The sequence below is a fragment of the Brugia malayi genome (genome assembly GCF_000002995.4).
Source record: "Brugia malayi strain FR3 genome assembly, contig: Bm_v4_ChrX_scaffold_001, whole genome shotgun sequence".
Classification (NCBI taxonomy): Eukaryota; Metazoa; Nematoda; class Chromadorea; order Rhabditida; family Onchocercidae; genus Brugia; species Brugia malayi.
In genome coordinates, this window is record NW_025062479.1 from 15,889,250 (window position 1) to 15,911,175 (window position 21,926).

The 21,926-nt window shown below is 30.1% G+C and overlaps 2 protein-coding genes across 2 annotated transcripts; both read left to right on the forward strand.

Annotated features, from left to right (window-relative positions):
• Window positions 1–7,370: 7,370 nt before the first annotated feature.
• Window positions 7,371–9,140, forward strand: Bm18019 (Uncharacterized protein; the record flags this gene model as incomplete). Its single annotated transcript, XM_043075016.1, has 3 exons — window positions 7,371–7,468; window positions 7,564–7,616; window positions 7,870–9,140. 3 exons carry the CDS (start codon window positions 7,371–7,373, stop codon window positions 9,138–9,140), a joined length of 1,422 nt encoding a protein of 473 aa, XP_042930950.1.
• An 8,081-nt stretch (window positions 9,141–17,221) lies between these two features.
• Bm18020 (Uncharacterized protein) lies at window positions 17,222–20,008 on the forward strand (the record flags this gene model as incomplete). The annotated part of the gene is made up of 3 exons (XM_043075017.1): window positions 17,222–17,319; window positions 17,415–17,467; window positions 17,721–20,008. The coding sequence occupies 3 exons, from the start codon at window positions 17,222–17,224 to the stop codon at window positions 20,006–20,008; spliced, it is 2,439 nt and encodes an 812-aa protein (XP_042930951.1).
• Window positions 20,009–21,926: the final 1,918 nt, after the last annotated feature.

Sequence of the window (21,926 nt, forward strand, 5' to 3'; positions counted from 1 at the left end):
CCTTTCTTTTTCTTTAAACTTCTGTATTTTATTATGTCAGTAAATGAAAAAAAAATTGATTAATACTTTGATGAAAGGAATAATTGATTAACTATTGTATTAAAGAAAATGATGGCAACGCATAAAAGATTAATGAAAAGTAAATTTTTTAAGATCTTTTTTAAGATCAAAAATTATTAGTGAGTTGAAATTTTTTTTAAGTAGCAATGTAAAGATATAAAATATTTCGTGATGAATTTTTCATATTTTACTTTTTGTCATGTAATTTTGTTATAAATTATTAAAATTGTGAAGCTTAAAGTTAACGATAAAAAAACATTAGTTAATACTCTGATGAAAGGAATAATTAATTAACTTATTGAATATTGAAAGTATCTCGTTATGTTTTTTAATGCTACTTTTTTTCATTAGGATACCCAATGTAATACAGGTAATTTCGAAATGGTATGCTGAATAAGAACTTAGTTTGCAACTTTATTGTTATTGGATAAATGGGAATTATTTGATTAATTAAAGTAACAAAAATACAAAATTATAAAATAACTTTAAATGTCTTTAAGTAAAAATAGAATTAAAAACATCCTAAAAAACCTAGAATTAAAAACATCCTAAAATCAAGAATCAAAAACATCCTAAAATCTCTGTTTTTCAATAATTAAAATATTTTAAGTAAATTCACATAATTATGATAACAACATTTAATAACAATAACAAAAGATGAGTAATGGTAGATAATTATAATTAGTACTATAGCAATTAATGTCAGAAATTAAAATAATTGCTTATTATGTTTTTTTGTTATTATTTTTTTTAGTTTTTAAATATATGAAAATAATTTTTTTTTTTTTTTTTTTTTTGGAAAAGTGAATATTTTGGAATTTTTGAATATAAATTAATAAAACAAAAATGCGAGTTATTACTGTAGTTGAAAAAAATTATCACATCAAATTACCAATAAAAGGCGATAAAGAGATCATTGAAGAAATTTCTCTGTAACTTATTATTTTATAGCAATTGTGAAAGAGAGAAAGAGGGAGAGAGAGAAGGAGGGAGAGGGAGAGAGCGAAAAAAGTGATAGTTAATCCCAAATGTTATAATGATAAGAATGTTTGGTGTTGTTATAGTAGTAGTAGTGAAATATTTGAGAAAACATCTGGAGATGAACCAAAATGGCAGAAATGTAAAGAGGACAATTGTACTGAGAGAAATGTACGACTGTCAGAGAAACAATCAAGCGATTCTTATCAGCTGTCATAGCTCTAAGATTAAAGTACCATTAAATTTCTGATTTAGCTTAATCTAAAATTATTCATAATAGACTTAAAACAGCGCTTAATGATAACAGTACTCAATGGTTTCATTTTTAGGATAAAAATTGCATTTGAATAAGTTTAATAAATTTTTATACTTCAATATTACAGCAAAACAATGCACTTTGCTATAATTACAAATTTAAAATAACTAATTTTAACCTCCATATTCGCTTAATAATAACTCATTGAATGAGTTCAACTATTATTTAGTATTTCAATTCAAAGTTTTTATTCAAATAACTTAAGCCATTTATTTAGGGAGTCGACTTAAACAATCAAGCAAATCATTCATAAATTGAATCATTTATAAATAAGCTATAAAAGCATTTTTATTATTTTATTCATAAAAATTGTTAATGCTTTCTGCGAAATGCTTTCTTGGAGAGTAATTATATTGAAAAATGAAAATTAATTTGTGTTGCTATGAATTGAAAAAGGAAAAAAAAACGATGAAGTGAAATAAAAATATAAAATTGAGTAGAAAAGTTTGAATACCAGATTAATTATTAAATTCTTTTAAAGTATAGCCATTTCAGTTTGCCAAAACTTTAATTTGTAAATTAACCTGGTCAGTTGAATGAATTGCTTAACAAAATATTTAATCTATTAGAATTTCAAAAATAAATATATGGTATTTTTTTAAGCTAACATTAGCTTCTTCGAGTTTTTCGGTTCCATCAAAATAAAAGTCTGCTTCAGGTAAATGAAATTTTTACTTGATTTATGGTAAAATTTAAAGATAGTAATGATATGAAGAGGCTGAATAAATTTCCAAATAAATATTCAAATACTTTTATCATAATGTAATTAAACATTTTTCACTTATACAAAATTATTAAAATGCCTAAATGATGTAAATTCTACTGTTATAAATGAAACGAATATACAATTAGGCTCTGTTATATATCGTAAAAAGCCTAGTTCATCGAATATTCTTAAAAAAAGTTCTTCTTAAAAATGAAGTTAAATTACATTTTTTTTCTCTCTTAAAAATGAAATTAAATTACAAATCAATGAGTTAAAAATAAATTTTCTACTAAAATAACCGAAAAAATGCATAATTAGTCTTATTTGGCATATAAATAATTACTATGGGTATTACAAGTAAAATTAAATATATAGGTGACTAGATAGATTATTGATTCTTTAACTTGAAGTTTTAGTTTTGGCAGAAATATATACATTCTATACAAACTTATAATATATAATGTATTATTAGTGAGAATTTCGTCGTAATATTTCAAGGAAATATTTAAACTTTCACAATCCAACGGTCACTTATATATTCTTTCTTTTTTTTTCTTTTAATTTGCTTACTTTTGTTGAAAAACAACAATATAAGAATTAAGATACAATAAACAAAACTTTTTTTTTTTTTTTGTTTAGAAGGCGATAAGATGAAATTTTAATATTGACAATATCAATCTGATAAAACAATTGATTTCGAAAATAAATTCAACCATTGTTTCGATTTTTTTTTAAATTGTTTAAATTGTATTGCATTAAAACACCTATCTCTCATTTAAGGAATTATCCATTTGATTAATCTGATTAAGTTATACAATAAAATTTCATTCAGAAGAAATATTTTGCATGAAATTTTATTAGACATTTTGAATTTAAAGTAAAATGATGTCGTATTTCGGTTTACTATCTTTGTTCAATAATATCATAAACCTTTTAAGATAAAGAAAATAACCTTGTGAGTAGCAAAGCCTTATGGATAAAAATTGAGAAATAATCAACAAATAAGCATAGCATTTGGAGTATATCAGTTGAATGTAGGTCAAATAGTACAAAATGAAAAACATAATCGAATAGGAAAAAATTTAAAAGAATGAGCAATTTTACAATTTTTCAAATCATAATGTGAATAAATTGACTATATGTTGTGAAAGGTCGTATGATTTTTGAAATATCAAATTGAACAAATCAAGTATCAAAAGATGAAAATGAAAAAAGAGAAATTGAAATGAAGAGAGGATGTTAAAAATTCAGGGAGAAATTTCAGAAAATCCGTTTCAAAAGAAAAATCAAAAATAAATGACTTTTGTATTTCACAAAGCAAATTTAAAAAAAAGAAAAAAGAAGGAACTAAGAAGGATGAATGAAAGAATAAAAATACAAAAAAAAAAAAACAATAAAAGTAACCGTCTTTTTTCTATTATTATCATTTTTGTGTTGTTATTGCTATTGCTATCGCTCTAATGGGAAAATGAAATTCTGGTGAGAATTTTGAATTGGATAGGATTAGATAAATTGATGAGCATTAATCGTAATAGCAAATGATAGAGTAGTACAAACTGTTGCATCAGTAGCACTATTGAGTTTAGTAATGTAAATTGTCGCAGCGAGTGATTGATGAGATGATCGTCATTGAATGTCGTCAAATTGAGGACCTCCTAAACGATATGGTTTTCTTTTAGCATTAAAAGCAATCATTCTTTCATTTTATGGTTAGATATTTCATGCAGATTTGTAATAATATTACACAAATTTTCATCTTTAACTTAATTTTAATGAATGGATCAATTTTTGAAAAAAAAGAAAAATTGTCCATGAATTTTTCAAATGTTATAAATTATCATCTATAAACAGTTCAATATCAACTAAATAAATTGATTCATATTTATTAAAATATGTTACAAGGGTGCAATTTCATTAGAAATATTTGATAGACTACATAAATGTTGATTTTATGGAAATTTGATACTTCTAAATTGATATAACTTTCAAATTGATAAATTCAAAACTCAAAAATAATCACTTTTGTGGTTGGATAGATAAGTGATAATTTGATCATGGCTTAGTTTTGTAAACAAAGATTTGTGAAAGTAAAAAGATCAATGCTGGATATGCGAGTGATGTTGTAAAAGGTAAAACAGATAGACAATATTGGTTGGTGCTAGCGCAGCGGATAAAGTTATCGTGTTTTCTTCACGAGACAAATACTACATACGCTCTCAAAGACGGTAACGGTCTTAGGATGGTTGTCACCATGACGCTTGATTAGAGGCCAAAGTGGACCAATGACACCTTGGTCAATGTGTCCTAAACTAAGAGATTATTTCAAGCAATTCTTGTACCTCTTTTTTGGGACACAAACTTACTGCGTGGTGAGTTCGCTGTAGCATAGGATCTCAGAGAGACAATAATCTTCCATCTTGAAGACGTGACCCGTCCAGTATATCTGTCTCTTAAGTAACGTGACCTCTGTACTAGTAAGCTTACTTGTTGAGGGCGATATATTGGTCATCTGGGCAGTGTAGCTAAGTAAGGTGTGTGAAATCAACAACCTAATGCAAACATTCAAGGCGTCATAAGTGGTGGCAGTGAATTTCCTTGGGTAACAATGCCTAGTCTGTAGATTGTCTTCATCGAATCAGTCTTTGGATTTCTTTGATGTGAACCCTAGGCATTCTGTGGAGACTGCCGGATACTATTTTTGATGATTAGCCAGAAGGTTGCAGGGAAGGAATCCATAAAGTGACCTACAAGTCCAGTTTGAAGTTTGCCCGGAAATTGTTTTTTATTGCAATAATTTCAAGATTATTGCTTTAGGCCTTTTCGTGCGTTATCTCTTTTAGGTTTGCCCTGAAAGAGACTGAGTTTGCATCGCACAAGGCGGTCATCTCTGCTTTACTCGGATATGGCAAACACCGGGAATGCACCTTTGACGCACTAATCTGTAGTCGATCAGGTGATCAAGGATGCGTTCAGGTTGTTTTTAGGCTGTCTTCCTGCAGGAAGATAATTTTAACCATAAGCTGTCTCACCCGAAAAGTCCATGTAGACGCGAAACTCTACGGGAGTGACCACTGTCATTGCTGTTTTTTACATCCACGTTTACCCAATTTCATTCTGGGCTTCCTACTCCGAGATTGACATTAAAATCGCCAAGAATTATGTTCTTTTTTGTGTATAGAAAAAATTGTGTGCAGAAAAAACGGCCAAAGGTCAGTGCAATATGATTTGCCCTGCAGACTCATAGTAAAGCAGATATGTTAAACAGGATGATATTAATGAAATTCAACATTTGAAATAATTTAAAAAACAATAATTTTATTTAAATGTTTGCTTCTGTTTCGTTTCGTGCGATGAATAATGAATCACTGCTTTGATGTTTTTTTTTTTTTTTTTCCGCATTGTTTTATTGTGTTCCTCGAACGGCTTAGCCACTATTAGTGAATCTTAGTGTTTGGCACATATCTGGCAATTGTAAAATATATAATTTAAATTCATAAATTTCAAGGTGTTATTGGATCATTTGAAAGCTTAGATTTTATCAGCTAAATCAAACAACCAACATTCCTTAAATACTTCACTGTGAGCTTCAGAATTCAAATTAATCACTGGAAGATTCAATGTTAATGTGTCATCAGCAAATTGTCACAAATATTACTGTTGTTGATCAAACTAACTTCGTTGAAATTACCGTGTTTTCCTCATTCGATTTCAAATCCTTCCTATTGGTTTGGTACTGTTAAGGTTCTTATCATGCTGTTTATCGTAATCACTTAAATTTAAGTGGTTTTTGTGAGATTACTGGAAAAGATGAAAAAGACCGTTAAAACTGTTCTATCGGGCGTCACATCGGAAACGGTCTGATAAACGATCGAATCTGTGTTCTTATTTCACTTCTCCCATTTTTCCTTTTCTTCATTGCCTGTTACTTTTTCGATGAATAAAGTATGACTACTTCAACTACCGGTTGGTTGATTGATATGACTAAACTAATACGTTATTCAATCATGTGTGAACAACTTTAACGATTACTTTCAACTGACCGTCACTTTGCTTTTGTGTCATGGCTTAGCTGTAAATTAGTCCTCAATTCTGGGCCATTTATACTGTTAAAATGATAAATTATGTGCATTATTTTGCAAGAACTAGAAGTATAAATAAAAGCAAGGGTAGAATATATCTACCGAATTTTATTTAGAATCAGTATTCATTCAAATTGAAATCAATTCATACAGATCACACTTCTATGATATATTTCTTTAAGAGAGTCTACAGATCAGTTTGTCCTGTTGGAAAGATCCGCTATAGCAATCAATGCAAATGTCTTCCACTACTATCATAAATTAATCTGAGTCTGACAATTTAATTGTGACCATTGTACGATTCTTCTGTCTACTAAAAAAAGAAACGTTTCAGAAACTGTGTCCAAAGCAATAGAATACCTATTGATTAGACTAGTCACTGCTAATTAGTGCGACACCGATTGCTAAGTGTTATGAAAGCAATTCTTCTAGAAATCTATGGTGCAACATTTTAAGTAAACAATTCTCTATAATTTTAATCGATTGTATTAAAAGGATATCTAATTCAGGCTTGTATAATTTTAAATATTAGTTAGCTTATTCAAACGCTATTAAGAAAGCAAATTATTCATCATTAATATAGTGTTACGCAACAGAAAGTCATTATTCGTCTCCGGTTTATATTAAATCGATCGCCAATAATTTACTGCTAAGATATTTAGTAAACAGTGTTTCGTCACATTTGAAAGTTAAGAAGAAATCAGATTTTCCGGAAGAATCGAACATAAATTAAGAATGATCATTGCTTCAAAGCCTAGTTATCGTTTTTTGCTTTTGCACTAAAACTATTTTATTCAAAAGATTTTCAATAAAATGAAAAGCTATTCACAAAATTTTCAGTTTTCCAGTCATCCTTTTTTTCGTTTTTCCATATGTTTCTCAATTTTATAACATGTATCTTCGGTTCTGCACCTTTTGCTAATGTTCCGGAACAACAGGAAACAAACGATATTACAATTAAAAAGAGCTTTTCAAAGTTTTAATTCTTTGTTAAAATTTAAAAGCAATTTATTATTGGTAAAAATATTTCATTTAAACATGAAATTCGTCTTTTGAATGAAACAAAACCTTTCGTTATTCATTCTAACCTATACTTGCTTCACATTGTTCTGAATCAATAAAAGGAGCAGAATAATTTCTTCCCCAAATATTCCCCATAAGTCAAAGGTGAGGGTTAATTGCAAAAGGGTATTCAATTTCGGGTTAAATTTATAACTGTCAAATTTAATTGATGTCCCAAGACTCTACCTCCAGTACTTATCGTCGTCCAATTTTCTCTGGCCAAGTTGCAATGGCTTATGCAGTCAGAACATTACTTTCTTGGCATACGTAATTGTCAGAACAAAAGATCGAATATCGATAGAGAAGCAACATCTCACTCTATTTCGAATATTAATTTTAATTTCTATTTCATTTTTTTTCAGATTGACAATGTCGCTTAAATGTCTTTTTGCAATCTTTCTGGCGAGCAATGCATGTAAGTCTTCATAAGTAATCTTTCATAGTTATGTTAACTGCATTTCTCACTAATTTGCAACACAAGTGATTAATCCGGAATTGTATTCCGAGACCAAATAATATCAGTATACTTGCCGGTTATACGAGCATCAAAGTCGGATTAAATAATTATCATTGAGTAAACTCAAACGGTTCTTTTTATGACTGTAAGCATAAGTTTCAACACCACACAGCGAAAAAATGACACTGAACGAATTAATTCAAATGTTTAGATCCAACGCTGCAAAAAGATGGCACAGCAAATTACAACGTAAAAACGGAATCAGAATTACATCCCATTCCTCTACCAGTATTTCCCGAAACTTCGTCACTTCCTGAACCTGAAACTTTAACACACATGAAAGTTCCAGATGACTCAGAACGTTATCCTAGTTTTCCACCCTTATTTCCTGAAACTTCGTCACCTCCTGAACCTGAAACTTCAACACACATGAAAGTTCCAGATGACTCAGAACGTTATCCTAGTTTTCCACCCTTATTTCCTGAAACTTCGTCACCTCCTGAACCTGAAACTTCAACACACATGAAAGTTCCAGATGACTCAGAACGTTATCCTATTTTTCCACCCTTATTTCCTGAAACTTCGTCACCTCCTGAACCTGAAACTTCAACACACATGAAAGTTCCAGATGACTCAGAACGTTATCCTAGTTTTCCACCCTTATTTCCTGAAACTTCGTCACCTCCTGAACCTGAAACTTCAACACACATGAAAGTTCCAGATGACTCAGAACGTTATCCTAGTTTTCCACCCTTATTTCCTGAAACTTCGTCACCTCCTGAACCTGAAACTTCAACACACATGAAAGTTCCAGATGACTCAGAACGTTATCCTATTTTTCCACCCTTATTTCCTGAAACTTCGTCACCTCCTGAACCTGAAACTTCAACACACATGAAAGCTCCAGATGACTCAGAACGTTATCCTATTTTTCCACCCTTATTTCCTGAAACTTCGTCACCTCCTGAACCTGAAACTTCAACACACATGAAAGCTCCAGATGACTCAGAACGTTATCCTATTTTTCCACCCTTATTTCCTGAAACTTCGTCATCACCTGAACCTGAAACCTCGTCACAACTGAAATTACCAAGTGATTCAGAACGTCATCATATTCCTTCACTGATATTTCCTGAAACTTCGTCATCACCTGAACCTGAAACCTCGTCACAAATGAAATTACCAAGTGATTCAGAACGTCATCATATTCCTTCACTGATATTTCCTGAAACTTCGTCATCACCTGAACCTGAAACCTCGTCACAAATGAAATTACCAAGTGATTCAGAACGTCATCATATTCCTTCACTGATATTTCCTGAAACTTCGTCATCTCCAGGTCTTGAAAAATCGACACATATGGTCATACCAAGTGATTTCAGTACGAATTACGACATTAGAACAGAATCAGAATGGAATTCATATGCTAAGCAATTCAGTGTTTTACCTTATTTCCTGAATCACCCCCTCCTGAGACGCTGACATTTATAATTTTCACTTTCCAATATTTGCTAGAAGTTCACTTTTTTGGAAGCATCAATGCATATTATCATAATGTGTAGAAATGCAAAAATTTTAGTGTGCCGATGAAATTAATTACGAAACTTTTGATTTGATATTAATTAATAAAAATAAACATTTGAAATAATTCAAAAAAAAAACAATAATTTTACTTAAATGTTTGTTTCTTTTTCATTTCTTGCAATGCTTGAATCGCTACTTTGATGTCTTTTCCCGCTATTTTCCATTGTGTTTCTCAAACGCCTTGGCTCCTATCAGTGATTCTAAGCACATGACGCATATTTGGCACATATACATTTATGATGATTTTATTCAAAAAGCAATAAAAAGATAGTAATATATTTTGGTAATATTAAAGTGATGTCAAATCATTTTGACTATTTAAAATTTATCAGCTAAATCACGAGACAGTTCTCAAATCTTTCATGGCAATATTTTGGTATTCAAAATAATCGCAGGGACATTTCTGAGAGATTCAGTTTTGTTGAAAAGAAAAATATTAATATATCATCAGTTACTTATCACACATAATTATTTTCACTCCAATTTAACAATAATATAAATTAAAGAAGTGAAAAAAAAAAAAAAAAACAAATCCGATAATTAATAAATGTTGAAAATATTGAAATTCATTCAAAATTAAACTTTATTTGATGAAGATCAAATGCTTTTATTATATATTTTATGATAGCTTAGTTTTCGACGAGTAAAGATGATGCATGAAAAAGTAACAGATCATTCATTCTTGTAGAACTTCTGGAAAAATCCATTAAATGAACTATTGCAAATGTTTCTCATCATATCAGTATAAATGCATTTAAAGTATAGGACATTTGCAAATGAAATGTGATTGCTGTACAACATTTCAGCCTATTGAAAAAGGAAATGCTTTCAGATATTGTATCCAACGTGAGAGAAATACCTTATCCTATTAACTAAGTTAGTTTTTCGCTAAAAAGTGCAACGAGTGTCAAGTGTCATCGAAAATGTTCCTTCCTTCTAGATGTTAAGAGAATATTTTTATATAACTCTCAAACATAAATTAAGGAAGATTAGAAACTATCAATGCTTCAAATGCCGAACTATTGTTTTTTTTTTTTTTTTTTGTTTTTTTGTTTTTGATTTTTTTTTTTTTTACATCAAAATTTTGAAACTATTTTATTCAAAAGATTTTCAAACAAAATTAATTATAGATGCTATTCATAAATTTCTCAATTGTCTAGTCATCCTTTTTTCGTTTTGTATGTTTCCTAATTCTATAACATATGTTTTCAATTCTCTCTCAGCTAGTTTTTTGGAATGACGGTTTTTTTCATTGTGTTAATTGTTTGTTAAAATTTTTAATCAAATCAATAATTGTCGAAATTCGTCTTTTGAATGAAACAAAACCTTTCGTTATTCATTCTAACCTATACTTGCTTCACATTGTTCTGAATCAATAAAAGGAGCAGAATAATTTCTTCCCCAAATATTCCCCATAAGTCAAAGGTGAGGATTAATTGAAAAAGGGTATTCAATTTCGGGTTAAATTTATAATTGTCGAATTTAATCGATGTCCCAAAACTCTAGCGCCAGTATCTACGTCCAACTTTCTCTAGCCACATTGTAGTAGCTCGTGCAGCTAGAACAACACTTTATTGTCATGTGTAATTGTCAGATCAGACTTGAATATCGATAGAGATGGGCTTGACTGATACTTGTAGCTTAAAGTCGAATTGAATTTTCGTATATATAGTTGAAGAGCTTTCTTTGTTTATTACTGTCTGTTACGAATGCATTGATCGAAGGGTCTGTTATAAGGATTTTATTGCTAGAACCACAACATATAGGTATTAATCTATAACAATTATACTGCTAATTTCGTAGAGTATCTACGAACGAGATAAAGAAAATTGATGGATTGATGAGGAATTTACTATAATTAAATGAGTTGTGAGTGGGGGAGAGCAGTCAAACTGTAGCTTACTGGTAAAGAAAAGAAAACTCATGGAGACAAAGGATTTAAATCCTTATATAGTGGGCACTAAATTGCAAGAAGTGCATGATTACATTGAGTAAGGAGCTATCAGATGATCTTGAACTCTTTATATAGTAAGAGATAGATTTTAATATATCTTCTCAAGGGATGACTGTTAAATTAGAAAACCTTTACAATATTATCGACATTGCAAGTAATTTGATTTGGAACAAAGGAGTAATTTTTAACATATTAGATAAACACACATCATTTGTTAACAGTTGAAAATTTCTAGACAAGCAGATAGGCTCGGTTACAATGGGAGGATGAATTCTGGAATAATGATTACTTAAATGAGATGTAATTTGAAACAGTTTTATATTTCTTTAAAGAATGTTCGATTAAGATAAATTTTAGTATTGTGGATTAATAGCATTTTCCTTAATATATTTTGTTATTTGGACGTTCGCAAGACTTTTGCGACATGAGAACTAGTATATCACTTTATCACTCTATCTCGAATATTAATTTTAATTTCTATTTCTTTTTTCTCAGGTTGACAATGTCGCTTAAATGCCTCTTTGCAATCTTTCTGGCGAGCAATGCATGTAAGTCTTCATAAGTAATCTTTCATAGTTATGTTAACTGCATTTCTCACTAATTTGCAACACAAGTGATTAATCCGGAATTGTATTCCGGAACCAAATAATCCCAGGTACACTTCGCCTGTGTTCTGCAAGTATTCAACTCGCTCTAATAATTTATTATTTGGTAAACTCAAATGGTTATTTGAACGTACAGAAATATATAAGCTGCAAATTAATGAATAAAGTACTCGAGTGATCGAACTTGTTTTTTTGTTGTTCGTTATTCTTATTATTATTGTTTTGCCTTTGTTGCTGTTGTTACTGTTGTTGTTATTATTGTTATTGTTGCTGTTATTGAAACTCATAATTTCATCTCATGTAATAAATAATGAATACAGAGCTATGTGGTCTTATCTGTTTTTATAGATTGTCAGGATTTGAGCTGTGAACCAGAATATCACTATAACAAAGAAACCAATGCTTGTTACAAAGTGAGAAGCTAAGAAGTTTTGATTCATATATTTGCAAATAATTTTTCTCTTGAATAATCACATTTGCAACAAATAAAATAATAAGCGCTCATTTTGTGATATAATTTGAAACTCACACAATACTCCGAGGCATATTATAGGATAATTTTATAAATAATCTATTTTTTCTTTAATTGTTAATTCCAAGGAATCAGTATTTTCCATTGGTCTGAAGAATTGAACATCGTTTTGGTTAGTAACCAAAACATGTTACTCTATAGTTATTTGTTATAAAGTTAAACATATTTACATGTTATTATATCTTTGTTTCATTCCTGATTAATCTTTAATTATCGTAAAAAAACATAAATGAATCCAAATTTCAATATAACAATTATCGACATAAATGTTAAAAAAAATTTTTTACTAATTTCATGGAAATTTTTGTTAAATTCACATGTATGTTATGCATTCGCTTATGTTTCTTTTCATAGAATTTATCTAATCATTGTTTTGGATGATTTGCAGATGTGAGTGACAAATTCAACAAATCATATGAAATTTGAAAATGCATGGTTTTATTGTACAAAAGAAAATGCTGTTCAAATGCTGAAGCAAATTTTCTTTACGGCATACATATTAGATATATAAATACATAGGATAAGTAAGTATATTGTGGGTTACGTTAACCCTATAAATGTCACTAAAGAATAGATATAATTTCACTGTGTAATTATTTTCATTTTGAATTTTTGTAAAAAAATTTCATTTTGAAATATTTCGGATTTAATTGGTCATAGTCTATAGCAAGTTACAAAGTATTAATTGGTATAAAAAGTGATAAATGAATGAATGATAATACATTACTTTATACCGATTGGGAAACAAAATGTTCGAATTATGGTGAGTGTGCCGGAATTCGAGTTGAATCAAACGGAATTACATCAAAAGTGGGTAAATGGATGAGAATGTATTTGCATTCTTATGTAAAGGAAAAGCAAACAAAATGCATGGAAGACAATGCTCGAAGGGTTGTGTTTATCGTCCACGTAGTGGTTTCTGTTATGCGGTAAGTTTTTTTTTTTTAATAATTAATTAAAATTAATGCCAATAAAGATAGAAATGTACTTATTGTAAAATTATTCTATTGTTGACATTAAGTAATTAACAAATCTTTTATTATATATCAATTTCTTACATTAATAAGTGATACAATTTCGCATTCAAAATGATTCTTTTTATTATTTATTAATTCAAATCTTAATTACTTTTATCAATTCAAATAAAATCTTAATATTGCTTTCAAAAAAAAATCACAGATCAAAATAATTTATAATTTAAGCACGAATAATGTCAAAATATTTGTATTAGAGAAATATTTCTCACTCAAATGATTCATCACATAAAATGAATGTTATATCTAATGGAATGAATCATTTATCTAATTCTCATCTTTGCTTCCGATTATAAAGCTTATCTTTAATATTATTTCAAATATTGGCGAATCATTTGATATATAAATATCTTCATTTTAATAACTTATATCTTTTGCTATAATCAGCTCTTTGCTTTTGCTTTTTTTCTTTTTTTTGGGGAATTTCACAGTATTTTTTTTTTTTTCAGTAAATCATATATCCATATAAGAAATTTGATTTCATTATTAGAGTTTCTTTTTTTCTTTCTTTGTTTCTATTACTTATCACTTTTTTTATGCTTTTTCTTACTTATTCACGCTCGCTTTAAAAATACTCGCTCCTACAATTTCAAAATATTCACCAATTTCTTACCATATCAATTCCCATTTAAGCTTTGAAACAATTTCTTCAACAAAAAACATTTATTAAACAACTAATAATTATCATCGATCTTTCATAAAGAAATTAAAATGTAAAGCAGAAATTAATCACATCAAAGAAAAAGAAAAAACTTTCACAACAATAGCAACAAGCAGTGAGAAAAAAATTAAACGAACCAGCAAGAAGTAAGATAATCAAAAATTTCACACTAGAAACTTCATAGCATGACCGATTTATAAGTAAATCCAGCAGTACTGATAACCGAAATATTTCCAGCAGTGATGTGATATCAACATTACTGCTTGTTTCTAGATAAAATCACCAAAAGCAAATATTACGGTCTATGAAACAGTTACTGTTAGCTGCAGGAATGAACTCAGAATAATGGTTTCTGTACATTCTACAGAAGAAACGCAATTCATCATCAGAGGTGTTTTCAGTTCTATCAATAAATTATCAATAAAATATTTTAAGAAATGGGAAATTAAAAATCTCAGAAAAAGTTTAACAATATGTAAACTTTTGTTTCATAGTTTCACGCAAAGAAGATCATAGTGACTTTTTTTTTTAGCTAACATATTTAATTTTAAACATCAGAACTGGCGCCTCAAAAGCCAAATGTAACGGGGATTAATCTTGGTCTGATACATGATTTTGATCAAAACAGTGAATATTCCTGAGGAGATGGGATGATATTTGGTTATCACAATTGGAATCCCACAAAAGCTAGACAAAATTTGGAAAACAATTGTGTCGAAATGGATTCAAAAACTGGATTTTGGCAACAGATTTCATGCACTCAAAAGACCATAGACGAATTCACTTCTACTGCTAACAATAAAGGAATTATTTGTAAAACAATTTCTATATTCATAGAAAAGAAAAAATCATTTATTAAGACAATAAGAAAGAAAGGCTTAATTTGAAATACAAATATGCGATCAATTCAGCTTATAATTTAATAAATGTATTAACATCGACCGTTACCACCATACAAAATGAAGCTACTGCAACAGATTCTAAGATGAAAAAAAGAACAAAATGGCAACCCCATTCTTCATATTATACATCTTTTCCAATACTTGCTAAAAGTTCCCCATCACTTAATTTGGAAACATCAACGCCAGTATCATAAATCATAGAAATACACAAATTTTAATGGGCTAACAAAGCTAATTAACATTTGATTTGATATTAATGAAATTCAACATTTGAAATAATTTAAAAAACAATAATTTTATTTAAATGTTTGCTTCTGTTTCGTTTCGTGCGATGAATAATGAATCACTGCTTTGATGTTTTTTTTTTTTTTTTTCCGCATTGTTTTATTGTGTTCCTCGAACGGCTTAGCCACTATTAGTGAATCTTAGTGTTTGGCACATATCTGGCAATTGTAAAATATATAATTTAAATTCATAAATTTCAAGGTGTTATTGGATCATTTGAAAGCTTAGATTTTATCAGCTAAATCAAACAACCAACATTCCTTAAATACTTCACTGTGAGCTTCAGAATTCAAATTAATCACTGGAAGATTCAATGTTAATGTGTCATCAGCAAATTGTCACAAATATTACTGTTGTTGATCAAACTAACTTCGTTGAAATTACCGTGTTTTCCTCATTCGATTTCAAATCCTTCCTATTGGTTTGGTACTGTTAAGGTTCTTATCATGCTGTTTATCGTAATCACTTAAATTTAAGTGGTTTTTGTGAGATTACTGGAAAAGATGAAAAAGACCGTTAAAACTGTTCTATCGGGCGTCACATCGGAAACGGTCTGATAAACGATCGAATCTGTGTTCTTATTTCACTTCTCCCATTTTTCCTTTTCTTCATTGCCTGTTACTTTTTCGATGAATAAAGTATGACTACTTCAACTACCGGTTGGTTGATTGATATGACTAAACTAATACGTTATTCAATCATGTGTGAACAACTTTAACGATTACTTTCAACTGACCGTCACTTTGCTTTTGTGTCATGGCTTAGCTGTAAATTAGTCCTCAATTCTGGGCCATTTATACTGTTAAAATGATAAATTATGTGCATTATTTTGCAAGAACTAGAAGTATAAATAAAAGCAAGGGTAGAATATATCTACCGAATTTTATTTAGAATCAGTATTCATTCAAATTGAAATCAATTCATACAGATCACACTTCTATGATATATTTCTTTAAGAGAGTCTACAGATCAGTTTGTCCTGTTGGAAAGATCCGCTATAGCAATCAATGCAAATGTCTTCCACTACTATCATAAATTAATCTGAGTCTGACAATTTAATTGTGACCATTGTACGATTCTTCTGTCTACTAAAAAAAGAAACGTTTCAGAAACTGTGTCCAAAGCAATAGAATACCTATTGATTAGACTAGTCACTGCTAATTAGTGCGACACCGATTGCTAAGTGTTATGAAAGCAATTCTTCTAGAAATCTATGGTGCAACATTTTAAGTAAACAATTCTCTATAATTTTAATCGATTGTATTAAAAGGATATCTAATTCAGGCTTGTATAATTTTAAATATTAGTTAGCTTATTCAAACGCTATTAAGAAAGCAAATTATTCATCATTAATATAGTGTTACGCAACAGAAAGTCATTATTCGTCTCCGGTTTATATTAAATCGATCGCCAATAATTTACTGCTAAGATATTTAGTAAACAGTGTTTCGTCACATTTGAAAGTTAAGAAGAAATCAGATTTTCCGGAAGAATCGAACATAAATTAAGAATGATCATTGCTTCAAAGCCTAGTTATCGTTTTTTGCTTTTGCACTAAAACTATTTTATTCAAAAGATTTTCAATAAAATGAAAAGCTATTCACAAAATTTTCAGTTTTCCAGTCATCCTTTTTTTCGTTTTTCCATATGTTTCTCAATTTTATAACATGTATCTTCGGTTCTGCACCTTTTGCTAATGTTCCGGAACAACAGGAAACAAACGATATTACAATTAAAAAGAGCTTTTCAAAGTTTTAATTCTTTGTTAAAATTTAAAAGCAATTTATTATTGGTAAAAATATTTCATTTAAACATGAAATTCGTCTTTTGAATGAAACAAAACCTTTCGTTATTCATTCTAACCTATACTTGCTTCACATTGTTCTGAATCAATAAAAGGAGCAGAATAATTTCTTCCCCAAATATTCCCCATAAGTCAAAGGTGAGGGTTAATTGCAAAAGGGTATTCAATTTCGGGTTAAATTTATAACTGTCAAATTTAATTGATGTCCCAAGACTCTACCTCCAGTACTTATCGTCGTCCAATTTTCTCTGGCCAAGTTGCAATGGCTTATGCAGTCAGAACATTACTTTCTTGGCATACGTAATTGTCAGAACAAAAGATCGAATATCGATAGAGAAGCAACATCTCACTCTATTTCGAATATTAATTTTAATTTCTATTTCATTTTTTTTCAGATTGACAATGTCGCTTAAATGTCTTTTTGCAATCTTTCTGGCGAGCAATGCATGTAAGTCTTCATAAGTAATCTTTCATAGTTATGTTAACTGCATTTCTCACTAATTTGCAACACAAGTGATTAATCCGGAATTGTATTCCGAGACCAAATAATATCAGTATACTTGCCGGTTATACGAGCATCAAAGTCGGATTAAATAATTATCATTGAGTAAACTCAAACGGTTCTTTTTATGACTGTAAGCATAAGTTTCAACACCACACAGCGAAAAAATGACACTGAACGAATTAATTCAAATGTTTAGATCCAACGCTGCAAAAAGATGGCACAGCAAATTACAACGTAAAAACGGAATCAGAATTACATCCCATTCCTCTACCAGTATTTCCCGAAACTTCGTCACTTCCTGAACCTGAAACTTTAACACACATGAAAGTTCCAGATGACTCAGAACGTTATCCTAGTTTTCCACCCTTATTTCCTGAAACTTCGTCACCTCCTGAACCTGAAACTTCAACACACATGAAAGTTCCAGATGACTCAGAACGTTATCCTAGTTTTCCACCCTTATTTCCTGAAACTTCGTCACCTCCTGAACCTGAAACTTCAACACACATGAAAGTTCCAGATGACTCAGAACGTTATCCTATTTTTCCACCCTTATTTCCTGAAACTTCGTCACCTCCTGAACCTGAAACTTCAACACACATGAAAGTTCCAGATGACTCAGAACGTTATCCTAGTTTTCCACCCTTATTTCCTGAAACTTCGTCACCTCCTGAACCTGAAACTTCAACACACATGAAAGTTCCAGATGACTCAGAACGTTATCCTAGTTTTCCACCCTTATTTCCTGAAACTTCGTCATCACCTGAACCTGAAACCTCGTCACAAATGAAATTACCAAGTGATTCAGAAAGTCATCATATTCCTTCACTGATGTTTCCTGAAACTTCGTCATCACCCGAACCTGAAACCTCGTCACAAATGAAATTACCAAGTGATTCAGAACGTCATCATATTCCTTCACTGATATTTCCTGAAACTTCGTCATCACCTGAACCTGAAACCTCGTCACAAATGAAATTACCAAGTGATTCAGAACGTCATCATATTCCTTCACTGATATTTCCTGAAACTTCATCATCACCTGAACCTGAAACCTCGTCACAAATGAAATTACCAAGTGATTCAGAACGTCATCATATTCCTTCATTGGTATTTCCTACAACTTCGTCATCACCTGAACCTGAAACCTCGTCACAAATGAAATTACCAAGTGATTCAGAACGTCATCATATTCCTTCATTGGTATTTCCTACAACTTCGTCATCACCTGAACCTGAAACCTCGTCACAAATGAAATTACCAAGTGATTCAGAACGTCATCATATTCCTTCATTGGTATTTCCTACAACTTCGTCATCACCTGAACCTGAAACCTCGTCACAAATGAAATTACCAAGTGATTCAGAACGTCATCATATTCCTTCATTGGTATTTCCTACAACTTCATCATCACCTGAACCTGAAACCTCGTCACAAATGAAATTACCAAGTGATTCAGAACGTCATCATATTCCTTCACTGATATTTCCTGAAACTTCATCATCACCTGAACCTGAAACCTCGTCACAAATGAAATTACCAAGTGATTCAGAACGTCATCATATTCCTTCATTGGTATTTCCTACAACTTCGTCATCACCTGAACCTGAAACCTCGTCACAAATGAAATTACCAAGTGATTCAGAACGTCATCATATTCCTTCATTGGTATTTCCTACAACTTCGTCATCACCTGAACCTGAAACCTCGTCACAAATGAAATTACCAAGTGATTCAGAACGTCATCATATTCCTTCATTGGTATTTCCTACAACTTCGTCATCACCTGAACCTGAAACCTCGTCACAAATGAAATTACCAAGTGATTCAGAACGTCATCATATTCCTTCACTGATATTTCCTGAAGCTTCGTCATCACCTGAACCTGAAACCTCGTCACAAATGAAATTACCAAGTGATTCAGAACGTCATCATATTCCTTCATTGGTATTTCCTACAACTTCGTCATCACCTGAACCTGAAACCTCGTCACAAATGAAATTACCAAGTGATTCAGAACGTCATCATATTCCTTCATTGGTATTTCCTACAACTTCGTCATCACCTGAACCTGAAACCTCGTCACAAATGAAATTACCAAGTGATTCAGAACGTCATCATATTCCTTCATTGGTATTTCCTACAACTTCGTCATCACCTGAACCTGAAACCTCGTCACAAATGAAATTACCAAGTGATTCAGAACGTCATCATATTCCTTCACTGATATTTCCTGAAGCTTCGTCATCACCTGAACCTGAAACATCGACACATTTACCCGTCCCAAATGACAGCATGAAAACGGAATCAAAAAGTCATTTTAGTCCTTCAACGGTATTTGCTATAACTTCCTCATCTCCTGTTCCGCAAACTCCAGCCATTTGTGTCCAAATCTGCAAGTTGTTACAGTTTCTACTAAAATTTATCACCGTAATGCAATCCGGAAGCATTGACGACTATTGCCGAATTCACAAGTTTCAGTGATCCAGCGAAACATTTGATTTGATATTAATGAAATTCAACATTTGAAATAATTTAAAAAACAATAATTTTATTTAAATGTTTGCTTCTGTTTCGTTTCGTGCGATGAATAATGAATCACTGCTTTGATGTTTTTTTTTTTTTTTTCCGCATTGTTTTATTGTGTTCCTCGAACGGCTTAGCCACTATTAGTGAATCTTAGTGTTTGGCACATATCTGGCAATTGTAAAATATATAATTTAAATTCATAAATTTCAAGGTGTTATTGGATCATTTGAAAGCTTAGATTTTATCAGCTAAATCAAACAACCAACATTCCTTAAATACTTCACTGTGAGCTTCAGAATTCAAATTAATCACTGGAAGATTCAATGTTAATGTGTCATCAGCAAATTGTCACAAATATTACTGTTGTTGATCAAACTAACTTCGTTGAAATTACCGTGTTTTCCTCATTCGATTTCAAATCCTTCCTATTGGTTTGGTACTGTTAAGGTTCTTATCATGCTGTTTATCGTAATCACTTAAATTTAAGTGGTTTTTGTGAGATTACTGGAAAAGATGAAAAAGATGAAAAAGTTCGATCGCTATCCCAATGACTCAGGCGTTTTGCTTTCGTGCACTGGCTTAGCTGCAAATTTTCGTTCAGTTTTGTTCGTATCACTTTTTATATATTTTAATGAAACAGTAAATAATGTCCGAATTTGATATGATATGGCCATACAGTTACTATTGTTTTTATTTCATTCTAATTGCTTTTTCTTGCTATGTTAATAAAGCAAGAAGTAAAAAAAAAAGTGATTTTTTTTTAATCTGAAACAAATACGGTGAGTTTAAAATGTTAGAAATATTGAAGTTTTGTTCAAATTAAAAAATAATTATTGTTCAAGTAATATTTGACTGTTTGTTAATATGTGATTATTAGTGATTGAAAGAATGTTAATGATGTACGAAATGCAGCAAAATTTATTTTTTAGTATTTTGTAAGTCAGCGAGTGGAGTCATTGCCTAAATATTTTATTTTATTTAAAAAGCATTTCATAGAAATTCAAGTATTTGCGTAAAGTGAGAAATTTTGGCGGTTGATTTAATACTCTTCTCTGATAAGTTTAATTCAAAATTAGTAAGCTAGATGTTCTTTTTATTTTTAAGGGTCAATTTGATTAACCTTTAACACTAATAATTTACGTTGTTAATAAGCTGGGAAAATTTATTTGTCACAGTGAATTTCTTTTAAGAAATTGTCTTAAGTAAAGGAAAAAAGCAATTAATAAATTTGATTAACTATTACATCATTTTATCAATTTCTATTTGTCAGAAAAAGAGGAACAAAAATTTACAATTTTAATTAATTATTCCATAAAACGATTATTTGAAAAAATGTTTTTACGGAAATGAAGCAACTCAGAAGACTGAAATAGAGAAATCAAGAGTTAGTGTTAAATATTAATGTGAAAGCTATTATAAAATAAGTTATAAATAGGGTGGCCCTAATCAGGTAAATAATAATAATAATAATAATAATAATAATAATAATAATAATAATGATAATAATGATAATAGTGATAATACAAGTTTTGCTTATATGGTTGAAACTAAAATAATTCTTGCAAAATAGTAGTGCTTTTGTTTATTTTCCAATTTTTTTTCTCATCCTTTGTTTTTGTTTTTTATTTTTATTTGCAACCTTTTTACAATAATAACAGATAATTGGTTTCTTTTTGCTATTTTTTTTCAAATTATTTATTTCTGAAGTAAACGTTACTTTTCATAATTTAATTTTTTAATGATGATAATTTTTGCATGGTTATCATATAAATATGTTACTTCTAAATTTCATTCATCAATCGATTTTTCATTCTAAAAAAAATAAAAAAACTGAACCGAAAGAAAAAAATTTGTGCATATTCAAATGTGCTAT